Source organism: Euprymna scolopes, chromosome 5 (genome assembly GCF_053919585.1).
Source record: "Euprymna scolopes isolate OS-2025 chromosome 5, ASM5391958v1, whole genome shotgun sequence".
NCBI classification, from domain to species: Eukaryota; Metazoa; Mollusca; class Cephalopoda; order Sepiida; family Sepiolidae; genus Euprymna; species Euprymna scolopes.
The window spans coordinates 176,324,386-176,348,552 of NC_136486.1; the positions used below are offsets into that span (position 1 = coordinate 176,324,386).

At 32.9% G+C, this 24,167-nt stretch overlaps 1 protein-coding gene across 9 annotated transcripts in view; it reads left to right on the forward strand.

Moving 5' to 3' along the window:
• The window catches only part of LOC145277048 (uncharacterized), a 337,642-nt gene that overhangs the window by 191,504 nt on the left and 121,971 nt on the right, over positions 1 to 24,167 (forward strand). For all 9 annotated transcript variants that reach the window (XM_080128695.1, XM_080128698.1, XM_080128691.1 and 6 more), the window contains one exon: positions 18,355 to 18,529. In XM_080128695.1, coding sequence (XP_079984821.1) covers positions 18,355 to 18,529 — 175 coding nt within the window. The remainder of the gene's footprint in view (positions 1 to 18,354; positions 18,530 to 24,167) is intronic.

A 24,167-nucleotide genomic window follows, 5' to 3' on the forward strand; every position in this document is an offset into this window, starting at 1 on the left:
TTTTATTTATAAACTAGCATTTCAGCCCGGCGTTACCCGGGTGTTTGGAGGTTGAGCAAAAAACCAAAAACCAGTCAATTTTTTTAACTTTCACCCCTATTATGACACCTTAACATTTATTGTTTGAGGCTCAAATCAACTTAAGTTAGAACCATGTCCAAGGAACCTATATCTAAGATTTCAAGTGTTTAGACCCAAAATTGGCGGAGGAGTTTGATAGAGTTCTCAAAGGTCAAATCGTTGAACTTTGACCCCTTAACAGCCAAATTTCGTCCGAAAATGGATTACAGAAATTTTCCCAAATCTCAGTACCCTGTATATCAAATTTAGTCTGTAGACTGAAAATTGGCAGAGTTATTGTGTAGGGAAATGTACAGACACACAAACACACAGATAGACACTTTCACTTTTATAGATATACTAGCATTTCGGCCTGGTGTTGCCCGCGTGTTTGGATGTGTATGTTGAGCAAAAAAAAAGTTGTAGTAGGAAGGCAGGCTCAAACCCGTACCACGAAGGAGGAAAAGAATGGGGGGAAAAACCTGACGTCTTTGCTGTTACGACCACTGCCAAACTGGAAGTGACTTAGGTATAAATTAAAGCTAGACAATCAAAAGGAGATGACTTTCAAAAATATTGGCAAAAAATGTGACCCCCCCACCCCCCTGTAGAAAAGTGCCCAGTTGAAGGTGAAGATATTAATGCTTTTAGCCAATTTTTCGATATTTGTCGTCTGAAAGGGCGAACTTCAAAATGATACTGACCTTGGTAAAATCCGTCGCCTCTGTCGGAAGTTTTAGGCAGGTAATTGGTAACTAAAGATTTTCGACCCAAACCAATTAAAACGCTTGCCCTATCTCTGAATACCCTTTATGTAAAATTTCAAATGTTTAGACCAGAAATTGTCTGAGTAATTTGGTAGAGACCACAGAGGTCAATTTTTTTTTTAACTTTGACCCCTATTATGACTCCTTAACATTTATTGTTTTGGGCTCAAATCAAGTTATTAAGTTAGATCCATGTCCAAGGAACCTATATCTAAAATTTCAAGTGTTTAGACGCAAAATTGTCGGAGAAGTTTGGTAGAGTTCTCAAAGGTCAAATCGTTGAACTTTTATTCCTTAATCGCCAAATTTCTGTCTGAAAACGGATTACAAAGATTTTCCCAAATCTCAGTACCCTGTATATCAAATTTCGAGTTTGTGGACTAAAAATTGACATGAGTTATTGCATAGGGAAATGTACACAGACAGTCACACAGATACAGACACGTTCACTTTTATAGATATATAGATAGATAGATTAAACAAAAATATATATGTACTAGACTTTCAGCCCGGCGTTGCCCGGGTGTTTGGATGTGTATGCTGAGCAAAAAAAAAAAAAAAAGCAAAAACGGTCAATTTTTTAAACTTTGACTCCTATTATGACTCCTTAACATTTATTGTTTTGGGTTCAAATCGAGTTAAGTTAGACCCATGTCCAAGGAACCTATATCTAAAATTTCAAGTATTTAGACCCCAAATTGTGGGAGGAGTTTGGTAGAGTTCTCAAAGGTCAAATCGTTGAATTTTGACCTCTTAACAGCCAAATTTCTGTCCAAAAACCGATCACATAGATTTTCCCAAATATCAGTACTCTGTATATCAAATTTCGAGTCTGTAGACTGAAAATTGACAGTTATTGCAAAGGAAAATGTACACAGACAGACAGACACACACACACACACAGAGATACGTTCACTTTTATAGATATATATAGATACATAAATATATATGGAAACAAGTTTTTGTTTACTGTAAATTTTTTACGCAAATATTATGCAAGTATAAATCATGTAGAATAGCCGCATGAATATAATTACACGTAATCTATATATATATATATATATATATATATAAAAGTGAAGTGTCTGTGTATGTACATTTCCCTATGCAATAACTTTGTCAAAAATCTTTGAGACCTTAATTAATCAAGTAAAAAGGTCAAAAAAAAGTTTTCAATCTAATATATCCCACTTTGTCAAAGAAGCTCCAATCCCTGTCCCATCGCTGCAATTTTGCATCCCCATGCCTTTTTTTTACAAATATTTTAATGGAATGTGCTCTGATGAATTTGTTGCACTTGTGCCCCTTTGACGTACATATCCCCAACAAACCTGCTTAGCAACAAAGTCTCACCCCTTCACTGTTGAGGTCCCTGAATGCCAGTAAGTTTTCTATCCTGATAGTTTCTTCCCTCGAACAGCTAGACTTGGGAATTCCCTTCCTGCTACCTACTTCCCTGGCTGTACTGATATGCAGAAGTTTAAATATAATGTAAACCCACATCTTGTTAATCTTTCCTAGGCATGGTCCCAAATAGTAGCTCCTTACATCCAAGTGACGATATTATCCCTTCTTATTGGTGAAGGGGAGTAAAAAAAATATATTAGTGTTGAGATGATTAATGGAAAAAGCAGAACTCTTGCGGGTATTGGAATCATAAAGGTTTGTGCCTATTTTCCGATGCTTAAACTGATTCTTTTATATTTTTTTATTTGATTTTGTTTAAAACAAAATCTTCCACTGCTTGTAGTAATAAAATATTTATTGATTTTAAACTACCAGTAAAATTAAAATCTATAGATCACCCCCCCCCCCAATGTGTTTTTACGTTTGAGAAAATGTATGCACCTCTAATGAGTGTTTTATGGTAATCGGGGGGGGGGATAACTTTATAGTTAAATATTTACAGATTTATAAAGAATTGAAATCAGTAATTTTAACTGAATCAGGAATTTAGTGCAGAATTGGTAATTGTATCGAAATATTTGGGGAAAAATATTGAAATCGTCCCATCACTAATATATATGGTGTGTGTGTGTGTGTGAGTGTGTGTGAGGGAGAGAAGTAATCAAATTAGTAAGCCTGACATCATAAGAATAAATGTGCTTGTTGAATTATATTACCTTTACTTAATGATGAATGGTACATAATGAGGAAAGGTTGTTGGATTAAAAAAATTTTTTTTATCAATAAGGAAATGGCTGAGTCGAAAAAGGTATCGTTAGTTTGAGCACCACATTCTTTTTTTTACTTAAAATGATAATTTATTGAAGATGTGTCAATAAAGTGAAGAGTGTTGATGGATGGAAGTAGAATCATTTTCTAAGATAAAAAGAAGAAAAATATTTTGGCAGTTCTAGAAAATTGAGAAAAGGCACCGAAAGAAAACCAAAGTGATTACTAAACTCTCTCTCATCACACAAATAGAAAAGTGGGGTTGGAGTCTACTTAAAAAAATAAAAATCTTTGGTTTATCTACTGTTTTATCACCAGTTTCATTTGCTAGTTATATACATAACTAGCAAATGAAACTGGTGTTGCCCAGGTTTAAAAAGACACAGAATTATTTTATTTACATGGTTCTCATGTAAATGATGAGATTACAGTGACAAACATCTCGCTGCTCGACTCCCCACAGCCTTCTGTTAGACATGATCCCAAATAGTAGTCCATATGTCCAAGTGTTCATTAACCTTTATCCTCGAGTGGCCTCCGGGCCTTGATAAGTGGTGACACCTTTGTAAAAAAAAAAAAAAAAAAAAAAAAAATGACAATTTGCTTTGTTTGGGATGAAAACGAGTAAAACACACACACACAAACACACACACACACACACACACAAAATGCTCTACAATTTTGAAATTCATAGATTATGCATTCACGTTTTATAATTGTTAAAAATTGCTTTAAAATGTAAAAAAAAAAATCATTTTAACATTTATGTTCTAATTATAAGATTTCTTCTGTGAACAATTTAAATTTAATAAGTTGCAAAAAAAAATAATTAAATAAAAAAAAAATCTTATTGCTGTGGAGTAAAGTGAGTGAAAATAGAATACATTAGAAGGTCGCCCAGCATTCCCTGATCGTAGCATAAACTTTATTATAATTATTAATTTATACAGATTTCGTATTTAATTCTCTATTGATTATTATATTGTACTCAATATATAGCAGTGATTTCAAAAGTTAAATAGAAAACAATGACTTGGGTACCATCAGCTAGAATCGAAACCAAAACATAGCCATCCAGTCTTATTTGTTACCCTCATCATATGCATATAAAAAGTAAAAAAATAACTTTTAATCTATAAATGTCTATTTACACATGCCTACAAGAGTACTTTAAGTTGACTTACATTTGTCGAGTTCCAATATTTTTCAATTTTGCCTCCTTAAGAGCTACTTTAACCGGCTAAAGACCAAATGGAATTTCTTCTACAGGCCCAAAACCTCTATATATCAAGTTTCAAGTCCGTAGACCAAAAATTGACATAGGAGTTTGGTAGAGACAGTTCCTCAGACTGACAGACAAGGTCACTTTTCTATATGTATACAATATATAGTAAGTTATGAAAATATATATGGCAATTAAGCTACACAGAATATTCCGCATTTCTTTCTCATGAGAATTTGTCAGGCCTATATATATATATATATATATATATATTTAAAGTGATGATTGTGTAGTTCCAACAAGAGAAAAAAACAATATATTTAAAAGAGTGTAGCCATCAACAATTGTGTGTTTTTCAGCCTTATATATATATATATATATATATATATATATATATATATTAGTGTTGGGACGATTAATTGGGAATCGAAACAATAGAAACTTTTGAGGGTATTGGAATCGGAAAAATTTGTGCCAATTTTTCGATGCCAAAAACGATTCTTTTAATCAGCTTGTTTATTTGATTTTGTTTAAAGCAAAATCTTCGATTGCTGGTTAGTTATGATGAAATAATATTGATGTTTAAGCCACCAGTGAAACTAAAATCGCTTTTTTTTTTTCATGTTTTAGAAAAAGTCTTAGGAGGAAAACAAAAACAAGTCTTAAGTTCAATATTTAGAAATTTATTAAGAATCAGAATCGGTAATTGTATCGGAATCAAGAATTTAGTACAGTATTGATAACTGTATCGGATCGAGAAAAATATTGGAATTGTTCCATAAAATAATTTTAATCTCATCAAAAGCAAAAAAAAAAAAATATCAGCAGAGAATTCTATGCTCATTCTCATTTCTATAATTGACTGAATGTATTCGGTGTTGCTTGGGAGCATTTTGATTTTTTTTTTTTTTTTCTAAATATTTAAAAAAAAATTTTTTTTAATTCAATTTTCACCCCAAACAAGGCACAGTGCCACTTTGAAGCAGGGACTTGATTAGTATTATGAAGGGAGATGAGTAGAAATATGTTTGTTCACATTACTTTTGAACTTCTGCATATCAGTACAGTTGGGAAAGCAGAATCCCAGAAGGGAGTTCCAAAGACCTGCAGTTCTGGGGAAGAAACTATTGGTGTAAAAGGCTTTCTTGCACCTAGGGATCTCTACTGTAAAGGGATGAGACTTAGTAGCTTGTCGGGATTGTCGGGGGTAGTTACGTCGGGGAGGTACAAGTGTTTGCAGTTCGTCAGAGCATTCACCATTAAAGTATTTGTAGAACAGGCAGAGGGATGCAACATCTCGTCGATGGGACAGAGGCTGAAGCCTAGATGACAGTTCAGGACCTATCAGGTTGGCGACTCTCTTTTCAACCCTGTCCAGGAGCGAAAGACAAGCAGCAGATGCACCAGCCCAGATGTGACAACAGTACTCCATACATGGGCGAATGGTGGCCTTATAGAGGTACAGGATACTGTCAGGCGTAAGTAGTTTTCTAGCACGGTAGAGGGAGCCAACCTTCCTTACAGCAGCCTTGACAATGCTCTCAATGTATCTATTCCAGTTCATATTCCCTGTAAACGTTAGGCCGAGGAGTTTAAAAGAAGTACTTTCAGGCAATGTGTTCTTGGCCATTGCTATTGGTGGTAGAGAAGGTTTCTTGTAGTTATTGAAGGAAACAAGCTCAGTCTTAGCAGCATTGAATGTGACCATCCATTTTTGTCCCCATTCCACTACAGATTGGAGATCATCCTCTAGTGTTTCTGCCATTTCCTTAGGTATGTGTTCATTTGTTTTCCCCTCATATCTGTTATAGAGAGTGGTGTCATCGGCAAATATACCCATCTCCGAAACAATTTTATCAGGGAGGTCATTTATGAATATGATTTTGAAAATTAAATTTAATTATTATGACATTATTTGGTCATTAAATTATTGATTGAAGCGAATTATAAAATTACTATAACTAATTTTGTTAAAATAATGTTTTAATATTTTATTTATGATTATCAAATATAAATATCTTCCCAAACTTTGCAAAAGTTGCTTAAAATGTTTAAAGTAAAATTAAATGATTTTCTATGTAACATTTTAAAAATTCTTTTAAAATTTCGAATGGTCACAAAATAATTTATTCTTTATTTTGCAACTATTAACGATTACCGAAAAGGCTGACTTGTTTGCAAAGAAATGGAAATGCATTGTGGTGGATTTAATTTTATAATTAAATAATTTTTTTTAAATAGGATTAAAAATAAAGTTTCTTTTAGTTTTCAATCTAATAGGTCCCACTTTGTTAACTAAGCTCTAACCCCTGTCTCATCACTACAATGCTGCATCTCTGTGCCCGTTTTACAAATATTTTAATGGAACGTGTTCTGACGAACTCGTTGCACTTGTGTCCCCTGAACGTATATATTCCCAACAAACCTGCTTAGCAACAAAATCTCCCCCTTTACTGTTAAGGCCCCTAAATGCTAGAAAATAATTTCTTCCCTCGAACAGCTAGACTTGGGAATTCCCTTCCTGACTGTACTGATATGCAGAAGTTTAAATGTAATGTAAACCATCATCTTAATCTCTCTTAGGCATGGTTTCAAATAATAGTACCTTACGTTAAATGGCGATATGCATTGTTCGGGGTGAACGTGAGAAAAAAAATCACTTTGCAAGCACTTAACATCTAAAGCGAAAGTCAACGGTGAAAACCCCCCCAACTTTTTCTGAAATTACCGTTTACCTGTTGACTGCACTATGTTGTTGGTTGTGTGCAGTTCTAGGAGGTCCATCTTTCCAGGTTTTGCCCCCTTTTTTGAGAAGAGGCTAGTTTAATTGGTAGTCGCCTGAGGCGCATCTACCGAGGAATACTGACAGGGAAATGCTAGACATTTTTTGCAGTTCAGTGTTTCTCCTCTGGGGTGCTGACTCTACAATCCCACTTTTCACATGTTCTCTCGCTATGAGAAAGATATAAATTTAGAGAATTTGAACAAGATTTTATCTGTCATTTTTATATTTAAATAATTTAGGTAAATTTCTATTTCAAAGCGAATCCCTTGGCTTGTGTTAGAATGAACTGATTGAAGTTGGGTAGATAGCAAATATATATTTTAAGAACAGATGATTGATCAACTAGATTGGATTGAGAACAACATTTCAAGGACTGGGTCATACGGACTAGTAGATGACTCACCAGTTGAAATAGTTTTTTCTTTTTTTAAGCTACTAGTTGTTATTGGTGGGTGGGGGTGTTGTTGCCGGGGGGGGGGGCAGTTGTTAAGATAAGACAACATCATTGTATTGTTGTGGTTTTTATTACTCTGTTTTTGTTTGTTCAGGACGGGAGACAGACAGACAGACAGACACACACATTGAAATACATTCACACGCGCACACACACATTCACACACACACACACACATTGAAATACATTCACACACACACACACACATTGAAATACATTCACACACACACACACATTGAAATACATTCACATACACACACATTGAAATACATTCACATACACACACATTGAAATACATTCACACACACACACACACATTGAAATACACGCACACACGCATACACACACACACACACATTGAAATACATTCACACACACATTGAAATACATTCACACACGCGCACACACACACATTAAAATACATTCACACACACACACATTAAAATACATTCACACACGCACACACACACACATTAAAATACATTCACACACACACATTAAAATACATTCACACACACACATTGAAATACATTCACATACGCACACACACACATTAAAATACATTCACACACCACACACATTGAAATACATTCACACATGCACACACACACACATTAAAATACATTCACACACGCACATTAAAATACATTCACACACGCACACACACACACATTAAAATACATTCACACACACACACATTAAATACATTCACACACACACACACATTAAATACATTCACACACGCACACATTAAAATACATTCACACACGCACACATTAAAATACATTAACACACGCACACATTAAAATACATTAACACACGCACACATTAAAATACATTCACACACGCACACATTAAAATACATTCACACACGCACACATTAAAATACATTCACACACGCACACATTAAAATACATTCACACACGCACACATTAAAATACATTCACACACGCACACACATTGAAATACATTCACACACGCACACACACACATTGAAATACATTCACACACGCACACACACACACATTGAAATACATTCACACACGCACACACATTGAAATACATTCACACACACACACACACACACATTGAAATACATTCACACACACACACACATTGAAATACATTCACACACACGCACACATTGAAATACATTCACACACACACGCACACATTGAAATACATTCACACACACACGCACACATTGAAATACATTCGCATACACACACACACGCACTCATTGAAATACATTCACACACACACACGCACACATTGAAATACATTCACACACACACACACGCACACATTGAAATACATTCACACACACACACGCACACATTGAAATACATTCACACACACACACACACATTGAAATACATTCACACGCGCACATTGAAATACATTCACACACACACGCACACATTGAAATACATTCACACACGCACACATTGAAATACATTCACACACACACACATTGAAATACATTCACACACACATTGAAATACATTCACACACACATTGAAATACATTCACACACACACACACACATTGAAATACATTCACACACACACACACGCACACATTGAAATACATTCATACACACACACGCACACATTGAAATACATTCACACACACACACGCACACATTGAAATACATTCACACACACACATTGAAATACATTCACACACACACACACACACACACACATTGAAATACATTCACACACACACGCACACATTGAAATACATTCACACACACACACGCACACATTGAAATACATTCACACACACACACACACATTGAAATACATTCACACACACACACGCACACATTGAAATACATTCACACACACACACATTGAAATACATTCACACACACACACACACATTGAAATACATTCGCACACACACATTGAAATACATTCGCACACACACATTGAAATACATTCGCACACACACATTGAAATACATTCGCACACACACATTGAAATACATTCACACACACACATTGAAATACATTCACACACACACATTGAAATACATTCACACACACACACACACACATTGAAATACATTCACACACACACACATTGAAATACATTCACACACACACACGCACACATTGAATTCACACACACACACACACACATTGAAATACATTCACACACACACACACACGCACACATTGAAATACATTCACACACACACACGCACACATTGAAATACATTCACACACACACACACATTGAAATACATTCACACACACACACATTGAAATACATTCACACACGCACATTGAAATACATTCACACACACACACACACACACACACACACACACACACATTGAAATACATTCACACACACACACATTGAAATACATTCACACACACACACATTGAAATACATTCACACACGCACATAGAAATACATTCACACACGCACATAGAAATACATTCACACACGCACATAGAAATACATTCACACACGCACATAGAAATACATTCACACACGCACATTGAAATACATTCACACACACACACACACATTGAAATACATTCACACACGCACATTGAAATACATTCACACACGCACATTGAAATACATTCACACACGCACATTGAAATACATTCACACACACACACACACATTGAAATACATTCTCACACACGCACATTGAAATACATTCACACACACACACACATTGAAATACATTCTCACACACGCACATTGAAATACATTCACACACACACATTGAAATACATTCACACACACACACACACACACACACACATTGAAATACATTCACACACACACACATACTGAAATACATTCACACACACACACATTGAAATACATTCACACAGTTGAGTTTAAAGATTTGAACATAAACAGATTAAGCACACTCACTTAATAACAAAAGGGGGATATAGGTGGCTTATGGTGAATGACTCACGCTATTGAATCAGGAAGCGAAGTTCAAATCCAATCAGAACTGTACCATTCACATATGCAATGATAACACTAGGAATGACAGCAAAAAAAAAATGGTCTAGCTTTTACCAATTTATCTACCTAAATCTAAACAGAATTTCCATGAACAAAATTTCTTTTCAAGAAATTTCCATCTGAGAAACCTGATACAATTAGGTTGCTTCCCAGCTGACTACAATATGATCGTTTTCAAGTTCAATGTAAACAAATTTTTATTGAGCCATCCTCTTAAATAGTTAAATTGTCGATTTCGTCCATCGTTTCAAATCCTCTCTAAGTGCTGCTCGTCACCAACTGACAACCTCATTAACTTTTATCCTTGAGTGACCTTTGGGCCTTGATAAGCAAGAACACATTAATATAAAAGAAAGATATTTCTACCTAGTCCTATATATTTATAAAAGTGGGAATGTGTGTGTGTGAGGACTCTTCTCAATCTAATATGCTCAAAGAATTTTTGATCTACAAACTTGAAATTTGGTGTACAGGATATTCACACAGGCAAAAACTTTCAATCAGTTTTCATCCGGAAAAAGGGCTGTTAAAGAGGTCCAAACTAGTAAAGCTGTACGTGGTAGTCGTCGGATTTTTTTTATCTCTTCGTCAACTGCTTCACAAGTGCACATGCACTTTATGTTAAGAATAAGCCATTTTAAAAAACAGTTTGTAAATATCGTGTCAAGCTGATATAATGGTTAGCACAGTTTAATCACTGTCTTTAGGTTTTGGTTTCGATCTCAGTTGGAGTATATTTTTTTTACTTAAAAAAAAGGTGAACTGTTCAGAAAAAAAATACTCGCTTGCACATGTCTCAGTTTCTGCATTATTTAAAATCTAATATTTATGCATATTTTATGACCGGGCAACTCAAGGCGGCCTGCTAGTTGTGGATAAAATAACCTTGTTTTCATTTCTAATTTGCAATCAAATATTTTTTTGGTCTAAGATAATCTCAAAAGGTTGATATGATGTAAAATAAAAATTTAGATGCATACAAAGTGTTGCAATATTTTTGATATATTTTTTAATTAGATTAATTAATTGTAATATATTTTTTAATTAGATTAATTAATTGTAATACATTATTTAATTAGATTAATTAATTGTAACACATTATTTAATTCGATTAATTGTAACACATTATTTAATTCGATTAATTGTAACACATTATTTAATTAGATGAATTGTAACACATTATTCAATTCGATTAATTGTAACACATTATTCAATTAGATGAATTGTAACACATTATTCAATTAGATGAATTGTAACACATTATTCAATTAGATGAATTGTAACACATTATTCAATTAGATGAATTGTAACACATTATTCAATTAGATGAATTGTAACACATTATTCAATTAGATGAATTGTAACACATTATTTAATTAGATTAATTAATTGTAACACATTATTTAATTAGATTAATTAATTGTAACACATTATCTAATTAGATTAATTAATTGTAACACATTATTTAATTAGATTAATTAATTGTAACACATTATTTAATTAGATTAATTAATTGTAACACATTATTTAATTAGATTAGTTGTAACACATTATTTAATTAGATTAGTTGTAACACATTATTTAATTAGATTAGTTGTAACACATTATTTAATTAGATTAATTGTAACACATTATTTAATTAGATTAATTGTAACACATTATTTAATTAGATTAATTAATTGTAACACATTATTTAATTCTATTAATTGTAACACATTATTTAATTCTATTAATTGTAACACATTATTTAATTCTATTAATTGTAACACATTATTTAATTAGATGAATTGTAACACATTATTCAATTCGATTAATTGTAACACATTATTCAATTAGATGAATTGTAACACATTATTCAATTAGATGAATTGTAACACATTATTCAATTAGATGAATTGTAACACATTATTCAATTAGATGAATTGTAACACATTATTCAATTAGATGAATTGTAACACATTATTCAATTAGATGAATTGTAACACATTATTTAATTAGATTAATTAATTGTAACACATTATTTAATTAGATTAATTAATTGTAACACATTATTTAATTAGATTAGTTGTAACACATTATTTAATTAGATTAATTGTAACACATTATTTAATTAGATTAATTGTAACACATTATTTAATTAGATTAATTAATTGTAACACATTATTTTATTAGATTAATTGTAACACATTATTTAATTAGATTAATTGTAACACATTATTTAATTAGATTAATTGTAACACATTATTTAATTAGATTAATTGTAACACATTATTTAATTAGATTAATTGTAACACATTATTTAATTAGATTAATTTATTGTAATACATTATTTAATTAGATTAATTTATTGTAATACATTATTTAATTAGATTAATTAATTGTAACGCATTATTTAATTCGATTAATTGTAACACATTATTTAATTCGATGAATTGTAACACATTATTTAATTCGATGAATTGTAACACATTATTTGATTCGATGAATTGTAACACATTATTTGATTCGATGAATTGTAACACATTATTTGATTCGATGAATTGTAACACATTATTTGATTAGATGAATTGTAACACATTATTTGATTAGATGAATTGTAACACATTATTTGATTAGATGAATTGTAACACATTATTTATTTAGATGAATTGTAACACATTATTTAATTAGATGAATTGTAACACATTATTTAATTCGATGAATTGTAACACATTATTTAATTCGATGAATTGTAACACATTATTTGATTCGATGAATTGTAACACATTATTTGATTCGATGAATTGTAACACATTATTTGATTAGATGAATTGTAACACATTATTTGATTAGATGAATTGTAACACATTATTTGATTAGATGAATTGTAACACATTATTTATTTAGATGAATTGTAACACATTATTTAATTAGATGAATTGTAACACATTATTTAATTAGATGAATTGTAACACATTATTTAATTAGATGAATTGTAACACATTATTTAATTAGATGAATTAATTGTAACACATTATTTAATTAGATTATTTATTTATTTTATTTGCGAACTGTTATCCTCATCTTCATTGTTGTTGTTTCACCACGTTTCGACCAACTTATCCTCTGGCCTTCTTCAGGTGGTTAACTGCAACAGAACTCGTGGCGCAGTGGATAGAGGCATTTAATCTCTATGGTTCCAGGTGAGCATTGTCTGAAGATAACTGATTCAATCCTACCCAAAGCTGGCCAGAGGATTAGTTGGCCAAAAACGTGGTTAGACAACAACTATGGAAGGCAGTAATTACTGAGGATACAGTTAAGAGACTCGGCATTCTTATCCTGTCACGGTTAATCACCTGAAGAAGGACAAAGGGTGAAACAACAACAATTATGAAGATGAGGATAACAGTCCACAAATAAATAAATAAACAAATGACTCATCTCAAAGGATTTCAATAATTAAAATAAATAAAATATATAAACTTGTTTTATTCGGTTTCTATTCTCATATAAACCGTATTCTAATACAAGTTGTTTCAGCTGTATAAAAACATGGCTACAATTTCACTATAATCTTTATTTCGAATATAAAACATTCCTCTCCAAACTATTTTGACATAGTGAGTAATATCATTTTTTAATATTTCTAAAGTTATTATTAAAAATTCCCTGCAGTTTTTCTCTTTGGTTATGTAAACAGTAACAATCGTTCATAGGCATGAAAAATATATCTTTGTGCGACTGGATTAGAACCTTTATTATTAGCAAGAATTGACATGCAGCCCTTGTTTTGTTGTCTACTCCATATGTTTGATTTTTCGAGACATTATTTCAAAAAAGGTACATTTTCTAAGCATTTGAAAACTAATCTGTATACTATACTAGCAGATGTACCCAGTGTTGCTCGGTATTAAACGTAATATTAAATTCCTTAAAAAAATGAAGTAAAAAAAAAACGGAAAGAAACTGAGACATGTGTGCAAGCATTATGTTTTTTCTAAACAGTTCACTTCTTGTAAGAAAAAAAATACTCTGACTGAGACCAAAACCTAAAGACAGTGAGTCAAGTATGATAACCATTAGGCCAGCTTGGCACGATCTTTAAAAAGTGTTTTCAAACCTACTTATTCTTGACATGAAGCTGTCATGTGAACGATTCATGCATATGCACTCGTGAAACAGTTGATGAACAAATTGAAATCCGATCATCCCACGTACCAATTTTTCAAGTTTAACATCTTAGCAGCCGTTTTTCCGGATGAAAATCAATTAAAAAGTTTCCCACATATTTGAATAACCTATATACCAAATTTCAAGTCTGTAGATCAAAAGTTTGTTGAGTATATAAGTTGAGAAGTGTCTTTACGCGCACACACACACACACACACACACACACACACACACACACACACACACACACACATTCTCACTTTTATAGATATATTGATTGTACTATTTATCGCTACTTAATTATTAATGTTATTTCAAGAAAAATGTTATTTTTATGATCCATTCCAATATTAATTCATGGTTTGTTTTTGGCTACATATGTTATTTTCATGGCAAATTGAAGAATAAAGTTACGATTATCTTTTAATAAAATATTGGCTGAAATTTGCAAAATTTATCCTTGAACCCGATATAGATTGGGGGGGGGGTCGGAGGAAAATTTCTTTAGTGCAGACCCCTCCACCCTGAAAAAGAAAGTTTCGGAACCACTGGTCTAGAGATTATACCATCATCCTAGAAATGAGATCACTTAAATTTCTTTATATAGCTTATATTGTTATTTAGTCTGTTAAATCAGAAAATTAACACATCATAAGAAGTAAAATAGACTTCGTAGCCTTGTGGGGGATGTCCTTTTCTCTTCCGTGCAACCTCTATCTCACAGAAGAGATGTTGCGAGTTTGTCTCTGCTTTATCGTTATTTTCATGGCAAGTTCTCGGCTGAGCTCCATTCTATGGTCTCCCCTCGCCAAACTTTTACAAGAAACACCTGTCTAGCAGGAAACACTATCACTGATTTCCCCTACTCTTTATCTGTGCCTAAACCTAAACGTAGATTCCATGAGTAAAACTTCTTTCTTAGAACTGCATGCCTGTGGAATTGTCTTCCGTTTTTCTGCTTTCCAACTGACTACAATATGGTTGTCTTCAAGTATAACGTAAACAAGTTTTTGATGAGCCGTTCCATATAAGTTAACAAATTTACCGAATCTCCAATTTCTACCCAACCCTTATCCTCGAGTGGCCTCAAGACCTTGATAAGTGGTGATGCTTATGTAAAAAAAAAAGAAGAAGAAAGAAAAGTAACATCGATAATTGTATGTATTGACTTATAAATGATCTTATTAAAATGTACTTTTTGATATATAATGCTTAGGACTCGAAATGTTTTATGGACATATTCTCCATTTTGAAAGAAGGTGGCTGAAAAAAGTCGAGTAGTTGTATCAATCTTTGCCTTCTATTATCTAAATTGATTGTCGAAATCTGCAAATATTTAATAAAATGAAATCGTTTATTAGTAACTCCTTTAAATCTTAAAACTTTTACAAATCGATGAGATGATATATGTAGAATTATGAATAGAGATGGATTTCTAGTGAAAACGCTATTAATATTGAGATATTGCGAAATGCTCATTTTCTTTGTGATAAAGAAAATGCAGCACTGCTTTATAAAAATTAATTTTTTTTCCCTTTGTATATCATATGGCTACCCGGCGTTGCCCTGTGGCATGGTCAACAAGAAAAGTTAAAAACTAACATATTTCTTCCAACTGTCCCCTTCTCTCTCTTGCTCTCCTTTTTTATCACCTCTCTACTGACCCCTGTCCTTCTCATTCAAGAACTCCCGAAGCAGAACAGATACTACACTTTGAGTTATATATTTTGTATTCTGCAGAAATTATATAAAGCAAAAAATTAGCACAAGGCCACTCGAAAATTGAGGTGGGGGGGGGCGTCTTTGGCCACCCTCTTCACTGTACCTTTGTTTGTTTATGCTCATTCTAACTAGAGTTCTCATCCCCCCAAAATACCTCAAACACACCGAGGGTCATTCTACTTAAGATTCCCCCAAATCAAATAGTTTTTGGTTTGCACTTCAATCCTAGCCTGGGGGCAAAGAAAGTGTATTTTAGTTTGAGTTCCAAACCAAAGATCGATGATGTCCATATTCTTTCTGAGGCAATGCTGAAAAAGAATATATCTGCTTTTTCTTATGTAGTTTTTAACTTTTAAGTGGACATAGACATACACACAACTGTTCTTTATAAAATAGATTAACGACGTTGGCGCCGAATGTTTTCAAGTTGAGGTATGTTGTGTTTTTTTTGGGGGGGGTGTTGCGTGCATTTTTTCCTTATGTTGTGGACATTGCCCACTCATGTCTGGCATAATCTGAGAGGTTTTCTTCTGTTATCCAATTTAAAATCAGTTGTTCATTCCTCAATTCACCAGGTTTAAATTTTTGACTTCTAAAATATTCAACATTTGATCCACTCTAGTGTGGCACAAAGCTATTCGATATATTAATTCGATGTATTAATATTATCACCTCTCAACCAGCAGACATGGGGTCTCCTGCTACTATTTTGATATTTACATTTTTATTTAGGAAAAAGAAAAAATTAAAAAGCGAAGTTTTTTTTTTTACTTTGATGTTTCTTTTATGAAATTGTTCTTTGTGTTATATCTGTGAAATCAATGGTTCTTAACCAGTAGGGCATGACTCTTAGGAAAAGAGGGAGGGAAAATGAGCAATATCTAGGTAACTTGCAAGACCAAAGAAAATAGAATTTTTTCACTTCCTTTAACAAATGTTTGCATGAAGTCACTAGCATTTGTGGGAGTGACCACGAAACAAACTTTTTCACCTTTCATAATAATGTTTGAGTTTGTGTGTATTGCTTTCGATACTGCTCTCACTAGCATTCGAACACTCATATTTTTTAAGAGCTATGAGTTAAAAAAATGTTCCGTTTCTTAAATATAATCATATTTTTACATGTCGAACTCTGGAATCTTTTTGTCAAACTCTGGAATCTGTACAGAATTTTGAATTTTGAATGGTATTTATTTAATCCCTGAGGGTAGCATGTTCTTGTTCTATCAGCCATGACCGGGTAAAGGTTTTAAGCAATTCATAATTGTAGTTTTAGTATCGCCCGATGATACACCTGAAGAATGTTGAAGGCTAAATTAGTTGAAACATTGTGAAAATAACACTTAAGATGAGAACGGAGAGCCGATTTGTTATTTAAATTATACAAATTTGAAATTGTTTAAATTTATTAAAAATATTGTTTGTATAATTTAAAACTGAAGATATTCTTTTTGTTAAAAAAAAACAAACAAACTAGGATCAAGTAGAGTATAAGGACGCTAGCCAACGATGCAAACAAAAGGGACAGCTTTCGTCTGACACTGATTTTACCTTGATCTTTATACACGGCATTCTGTAAGCAAACATAGATTGAGCTGGGGTTTTTTTTTTTTTTTTTTTTTTTTTTTTTTTTTTTAGAAGGGTAAAACAAAAGGGTAAAACAAAACTTTTTGATGAAACTATTTAAGCAAAACTTTTTCATAAACAAACGAAGGATAATTATTGTACATTTTAATAGTTATATTATTATAGTATGACTCCAAGTTGGTTATGGTAAAAAGAAATATTGTAATATTCATTCTCATTGGATCACCAGGGTTCAAATTAAGATAGAGGGAGGGTGTTAAAAAAATAATTACTTTAGTTATTTCGAAAACAACACTGCAATTAGGTCAAACTGTCAGCTTTCTTTTTCTTTTTTCTTGCTTTGTAATATATTGAAACAGTTGCTATAAGGAGGGCATATTATGTTTGTTACTCACGCAAATTCTGTTGTTTTCTATTTTCAGGTTCATATCAAAGACTTACTGACTCAAACGTGCCACATCGATGCTGACGAAAATGCTGAAATTATCGTTTATGATCAGTGTACGGAGGAGGCGTCCCAACTGACCGGGGACAATTTCCTGATTGTATTACTACACAAACTTTCCTCGGCTTTCAAGAGTGTTACACTTTTAAAAGGTAAATCAATAATCAATAATAATAAAAAATAATACAAAAAAAATCATTCAAATTCAACAAAAATTTCCATTTCTGAAAGTAAAATTTAAAATTATTTTAAATTAACATTTTTTTTACAAACAGTTATATTTTTTGTGATATATTGAGTGGGTGTTGTAGGGGCGGGGAGTAAGACCTGGCGGGAACACGCATTATTTTAATGTCATGCACTTAAACCTAAATTCCATGAACAAAACTTCTTTCTTAGAACTGCATGTCTGTGGAACTCTGTTTTCCCGCTTTCCTGCTGATTACAATATGGTCGTCTTCAAGTCCAATGTAAACAAGTTCTTGATGAGCTGTTCCCCTTAAGTAATCCAATTTACCAAATTTCCACTACTAACGATTACTATGATGTCCCATTGACTACTGTACACTCATTAACTCTTATCCTCGAGTGACCGCTGGGTCTTGATAAATGATGACTCCTTTTTGTTCTACAAGGCACAAAATGAGTAGCTGTTGCTTAATGTGCCCCCCCCTTCCATTTGACTGGAGTTTGGGTAATAATTCTGTAGACAATGGTCCACAGATAAGATCATAACCATAGTTTATTTTATGGCCATTAAATTCAACATAGATTTGACTGTGAGAGTGAGTCAAAAGAAAAAATGCCAGCGAAGTAAGAAACAAATAACATTAGAAGAATATTTCTCTGGAGATGAATTAAGTGAACAGAACAGTTTTACACCACTTTGCAAAGGTTAAAATAAAGATATCCGTATTCCAATATTTTAGCAAAATCCATTATATGCTTTTTGATTTTAGGAAATGTTCAAAAAGAAATAGACCCCCCCCCCCTGCCTCCTCAATATATTTTTAAAACCATATTAATAAAAATACTTGGAAAATTATACTTCAGTTTGAACAAAGGTAGTACAGTAATATTGTGGCATCTTCATTTGTACTGGACGTTCATAGAATATAAATATATTTTTTTCAGAGAACATCAATTTACAACAGATGAAAAATACGAATATATGAATTTCCATGGGGCCTACTAGTTTAAACTAATGATGTAGATGCATTGAATTCATCTGTTTGTCATAGTATTGTTTCATTAATCAGCGAAGGCTGCTTTTGATTGTAAACCAATCAAATTTAGTTTTTAAAACTTGTCACCATCTTGTTTTTTAGTGTAGTTTTTGTTTTCTTAGTAAAAGATCGTCCACATTGCTATCTCAACTCAAATATATCTTTTTTTGGAGAGAAAAAAAAAAGGATTAATGTTAGTATAAATATCATATAAGCCAATGACGTGGCATCACTCAAGGCTTTTATATGGAAGCCAATCCTATTAAATACTTAAAAAGACCCGAACAGAACTAAATACTTATAACATGAAAATCCATAAGAATAAATATCCTCTTGTTGAAACATGATTTATGATACATCGATTGAAAATTTAACTGATTGAGTGTATGTATGTGTATGTGTGTGTGTGTGTTTATGTCCAAAAAAAAAATATAAGCAAGTGCTCAGATCTAAGAGACTACCTCCCGATCTAACAATTTAGACAATTTATAATTTAATTATCGTTAAATGAACAAGAATCGACACACGTATATAATGTTGAGACATGGTGTAGTCATGTTGAAACAATGGTTCTTGTTGGGTCACCAAAGTTAAGTAACACCGAGCCTTCTCATTACCAGATGGGTGACCATTTGGGAATACTAGGTGCTGTATATGGTGCGTTGGGACAGAAATTTTCAAGTTTGTATCGAGGGATGCATTTGAACCTATTAGGAGAGATGCACCCTCAGTCGTTAAGGCATCCATCTAGGAAAAGGAACCTCTGATGTCAAACACTTTACTTAGGTTTACTCGGGTTTACTGTCTTTTCTGTCAGTGGCAATCAATTGCATCGACTGAATTTAGCAGTTGCTCTAGACTGTGAATAATTGTATAGAAAATCATAACACAAAACCAAATCATCTGTGTGGATTTCGAACAACTTAGTTGTTGTGTGAAGCTCATACATCGAAATCGATGAGTCAATTTATATTGTGTATATATATATATATATATATATATATATATATATATATATATATATACTACAGCCAAATTAATCAACGTTTGTTTCCCTAAGAGTTTTTCCTACATATTTTAATCATATAAAATACATGTTACTATATTCCTCACTTCTTGTTTTGTTTAAAAACAAAAAGCAACTAGCATTTTTAATTGTTCTAATTAGCTGTAATCTGCTATTAACTCGCCAAGTAACCCGTCACTCATGAAGTTTCTATCACTCTTTCCATATGTTCTTGTACTCCTTTTTTATCTAATATGCTGTCTATTTCCTCTCCTTTTATTTGCTCAAACAAGTAACCAATGTTGCTGCTTTCAATAACCCTTTCACCTGTTTTCTATCTTTCGATATTGCGAGAAGTCATGAGGAAATAGTTATACAATATAACACGTGACTGGAAAAGAGAAAGAGCTATTATATATAAAAGCAAACAGAAAGTAACTAATTTAAACACCTTGACTTTAACGTTTTTGCAATACAACTATGGATTTTATTGAAGAGTATATATTTGAAAAGCGTTTAATTCTTAATCGAATTTAAAGATTATATCCTCTAACTTCGTTGTGTATTTGATTTGATCTTTACTGACCAACCATAAAATGCCGATAACATTAAAATGTTAAAATTTATTTCACGATCAAAAAGCAACTATTATTATTTCTTATATTTACTATTCGTTTTTAAAGATCTTTTGTTGGCCAAACTGAGGATAACCAGAACTAAGTGCACCGAATGTTTATTAGCATCAATGGTGACAGCAGGGTGGCTTAGTGTGTGACTCATGCAACCGATGCACGCATTAGTCAACATGCAACCGTTTTTTTTTTTTGAATTTTTTTTTATTTTAGCATGCAATGACACATTTAACCTCTAACATAATACACACTTTTTGATTACTTATCTGATTGCTATATATATATATATATATATATATATATATATATATATATATATATATATATACTGGAACTTCTTCTTGCCATCGAACTCAAGTAGTGCTGATTTAGGAGAAGTGTGGTTGGGATTGCACAATCTTTGCCTCACTATAACATGCGCAGCTACCCTTACAGGGGGTATCCATTGTCTTTTGAGACTAGGTGGAGGCGATAACCTAACACTATATATTTATATATAAGCAATGCTCTTTGTGTAAACGTATAGAGCTTAGGCGTTTAGACAATTTTTACTACACGCATGAAGTAAATAACTAAAAGGTTCCGTTCAAAATTTTGTCCAAATTCCCGAGTTCGACAAGATACACCTAAAGAAAGTCAGAGGTTATATCGACGGAAACGTCGTGAAAATGACATTTAAAATGAGAACAGCAGTCCAAAGAATCGAAATAAAAATACAAAAACAAAAAAATAAAAAGGTGGTCGTTTCATACAATTCATTCAAACTCCTGACATTCTTTTTTACGTTCTTTTATTTTGTTTTTTTTGCGTTGATTATACTCTGTTGCCTTTGTTCTCTTGAATACTGATCGGCTGTTCCTCTTATGTTATTATTGTTCTCCTCTCTTTCGCCAGCCAAAGGTTGTTGAGTCTATTGTTATTCCGTTGTGCAGTCTTATCCTTCATAGCTCAACATCAACTCTTCTTGCCGAATACATGTTCCGTTTTGTTTCTTTCACAAACCTTTATTTCCTGCCATTCTTGGAAGATTTCTCTCAGAGATTGGCAATTCCATTCAGATCTTTTTGAAAAGATTTCATGAGTCTGTAGAGCTTTCTTGCCGGTCTTGAAATTTCGCTATTTTTCTCTTGGGAGTTGCAATTTCCTAATAAGGCACCTGCTTTTATATCGAAATGAAATTCTTGGATTCTTCCCTTTTTTTGCATTTCTCTTCACAAACGTTGGTGGGAAGATGGGGATGTCAAGCATTTAATTAGTTCCAGTCTTTCCTCTTTGTTGTGTCCCTTTTCTCTCTTTTCTCTATCTCTCTCTCTCTCTCTTTCTCCTCTCTCTCTCTCGACTAATACCAAGAGTTGTTAAATAAATGCTTTCCATTTCTTCCTTTTTGCCATGTTTGTAAATCGATTCTTTGATTTTAAAAATCATTTTCAATTGTTTCTTTTTTTTTTCATCCGATTTTTATCTCTTCTCTTATTCTCTTTTCTATATATTTTTACCCCCCCCCACTTATTCTTTTTTTCGCTGCCCTTATATTTATTTTTAGTTTTTTTCCATTTGTTTTCATTTGTTTTCTCTTTCTTTTCCTCTTCCCCCTCTCTGTGTTTCTCTTTCTTTCTTCATACTCTCTCTCTCTCTCTCTTTCTCTACTCTCGCTTCCTAATTTAAAGCATTATCTTTCTTAAAATGAATAAACGCATTTTCCTTTATTCATAAATTCATGAGTCGAACATTTTGTAATACAACACAGGCTATTATTGTACGATGCAAATCAAGATGGTTCAATGCATTTGTGCATGCTTGGAAAGCATATCAACAATTTGGTAAATCGGCAAGTTTTCAAAGTTGCACTTGAAGAGCATCAGACAAACACATCGTCTCACAGTTGCTGTTTGTCATCTTAACGATCTCAACAGTCATTGGAGCTTCCAAAATATTGTAAACTCTTTCAATTGACTCATTTTACTGGATTGGCGAGAAGCAACGTTTTGATACTACACTTTATCTTTTTTTCAGTCAGTGAAGGAGAAATATTTCTAAATTTTAATTGTTCTAGTTCAGAATACCACGTTTTGGGGAGCTGGATTTTTACCAAATTAAAAAACGACCTCGTGTTTAATTCTGCCCTCATGAGGAGACAAATATGGGTTCAATCTAGTGGATATACAAATAACTTTGTGTTATTATAAACTGAAATCTACTGATCTGATATCCCATTTTTAGAATTTCTCGATATGATTTTTCAGAAACTTTTGGGGCCCACTTTATTTATTTCCAATTAAAAATTTGGTTGAAATCCAAATTGTACTTTCTGAGTGAACAAATCGAAACACTATTAGCATTCTTCTTTTTCTGAGACTGACCTTCACTCCTGATCTGAAATAGAACACATCAAATCTGTTGCCAAGATCGTTGGATCACTCTACCGCTCTAGTAGGCACCTCACTGCTGATGCAATCCTCTATCTATATAAGAGCCAGGTACGCCCTGAAATAGAGTACTGTTTCCACATCTGGTCAGGAGCTACTCGGCCTGCCCTATCCAGCCCTGATAGTTCAAAACCAGCTTCAAAATCCAGTAGATGATGCTCTTTCCTCTTCCTTGCAACCTCTTTCCCACAGAATAAACATTGCGAGCCTGTCTCTGCTGTATTCTTATTTTCATGGCAAGTGCTGGACTGAACTCCAATCTATGGTCCTCCCTTGCCAAACTTTCACAAAAAACACTCGACTAGCTACAATCACTACATACGATTTCCCCCACTCATTATCTGTGCCTAAATCTAAATACAGATTCCATAAACAAAGCTCCTTCCAAGTACTGCCCACCTTTAGAACACTGTTCCACTGGCCTGCTTCCAGGTTGAATACAATATGGTAGCCTTCAAATCCAATGTAAACAAGTTCTTGTTGAGCCATCCCCATAAATA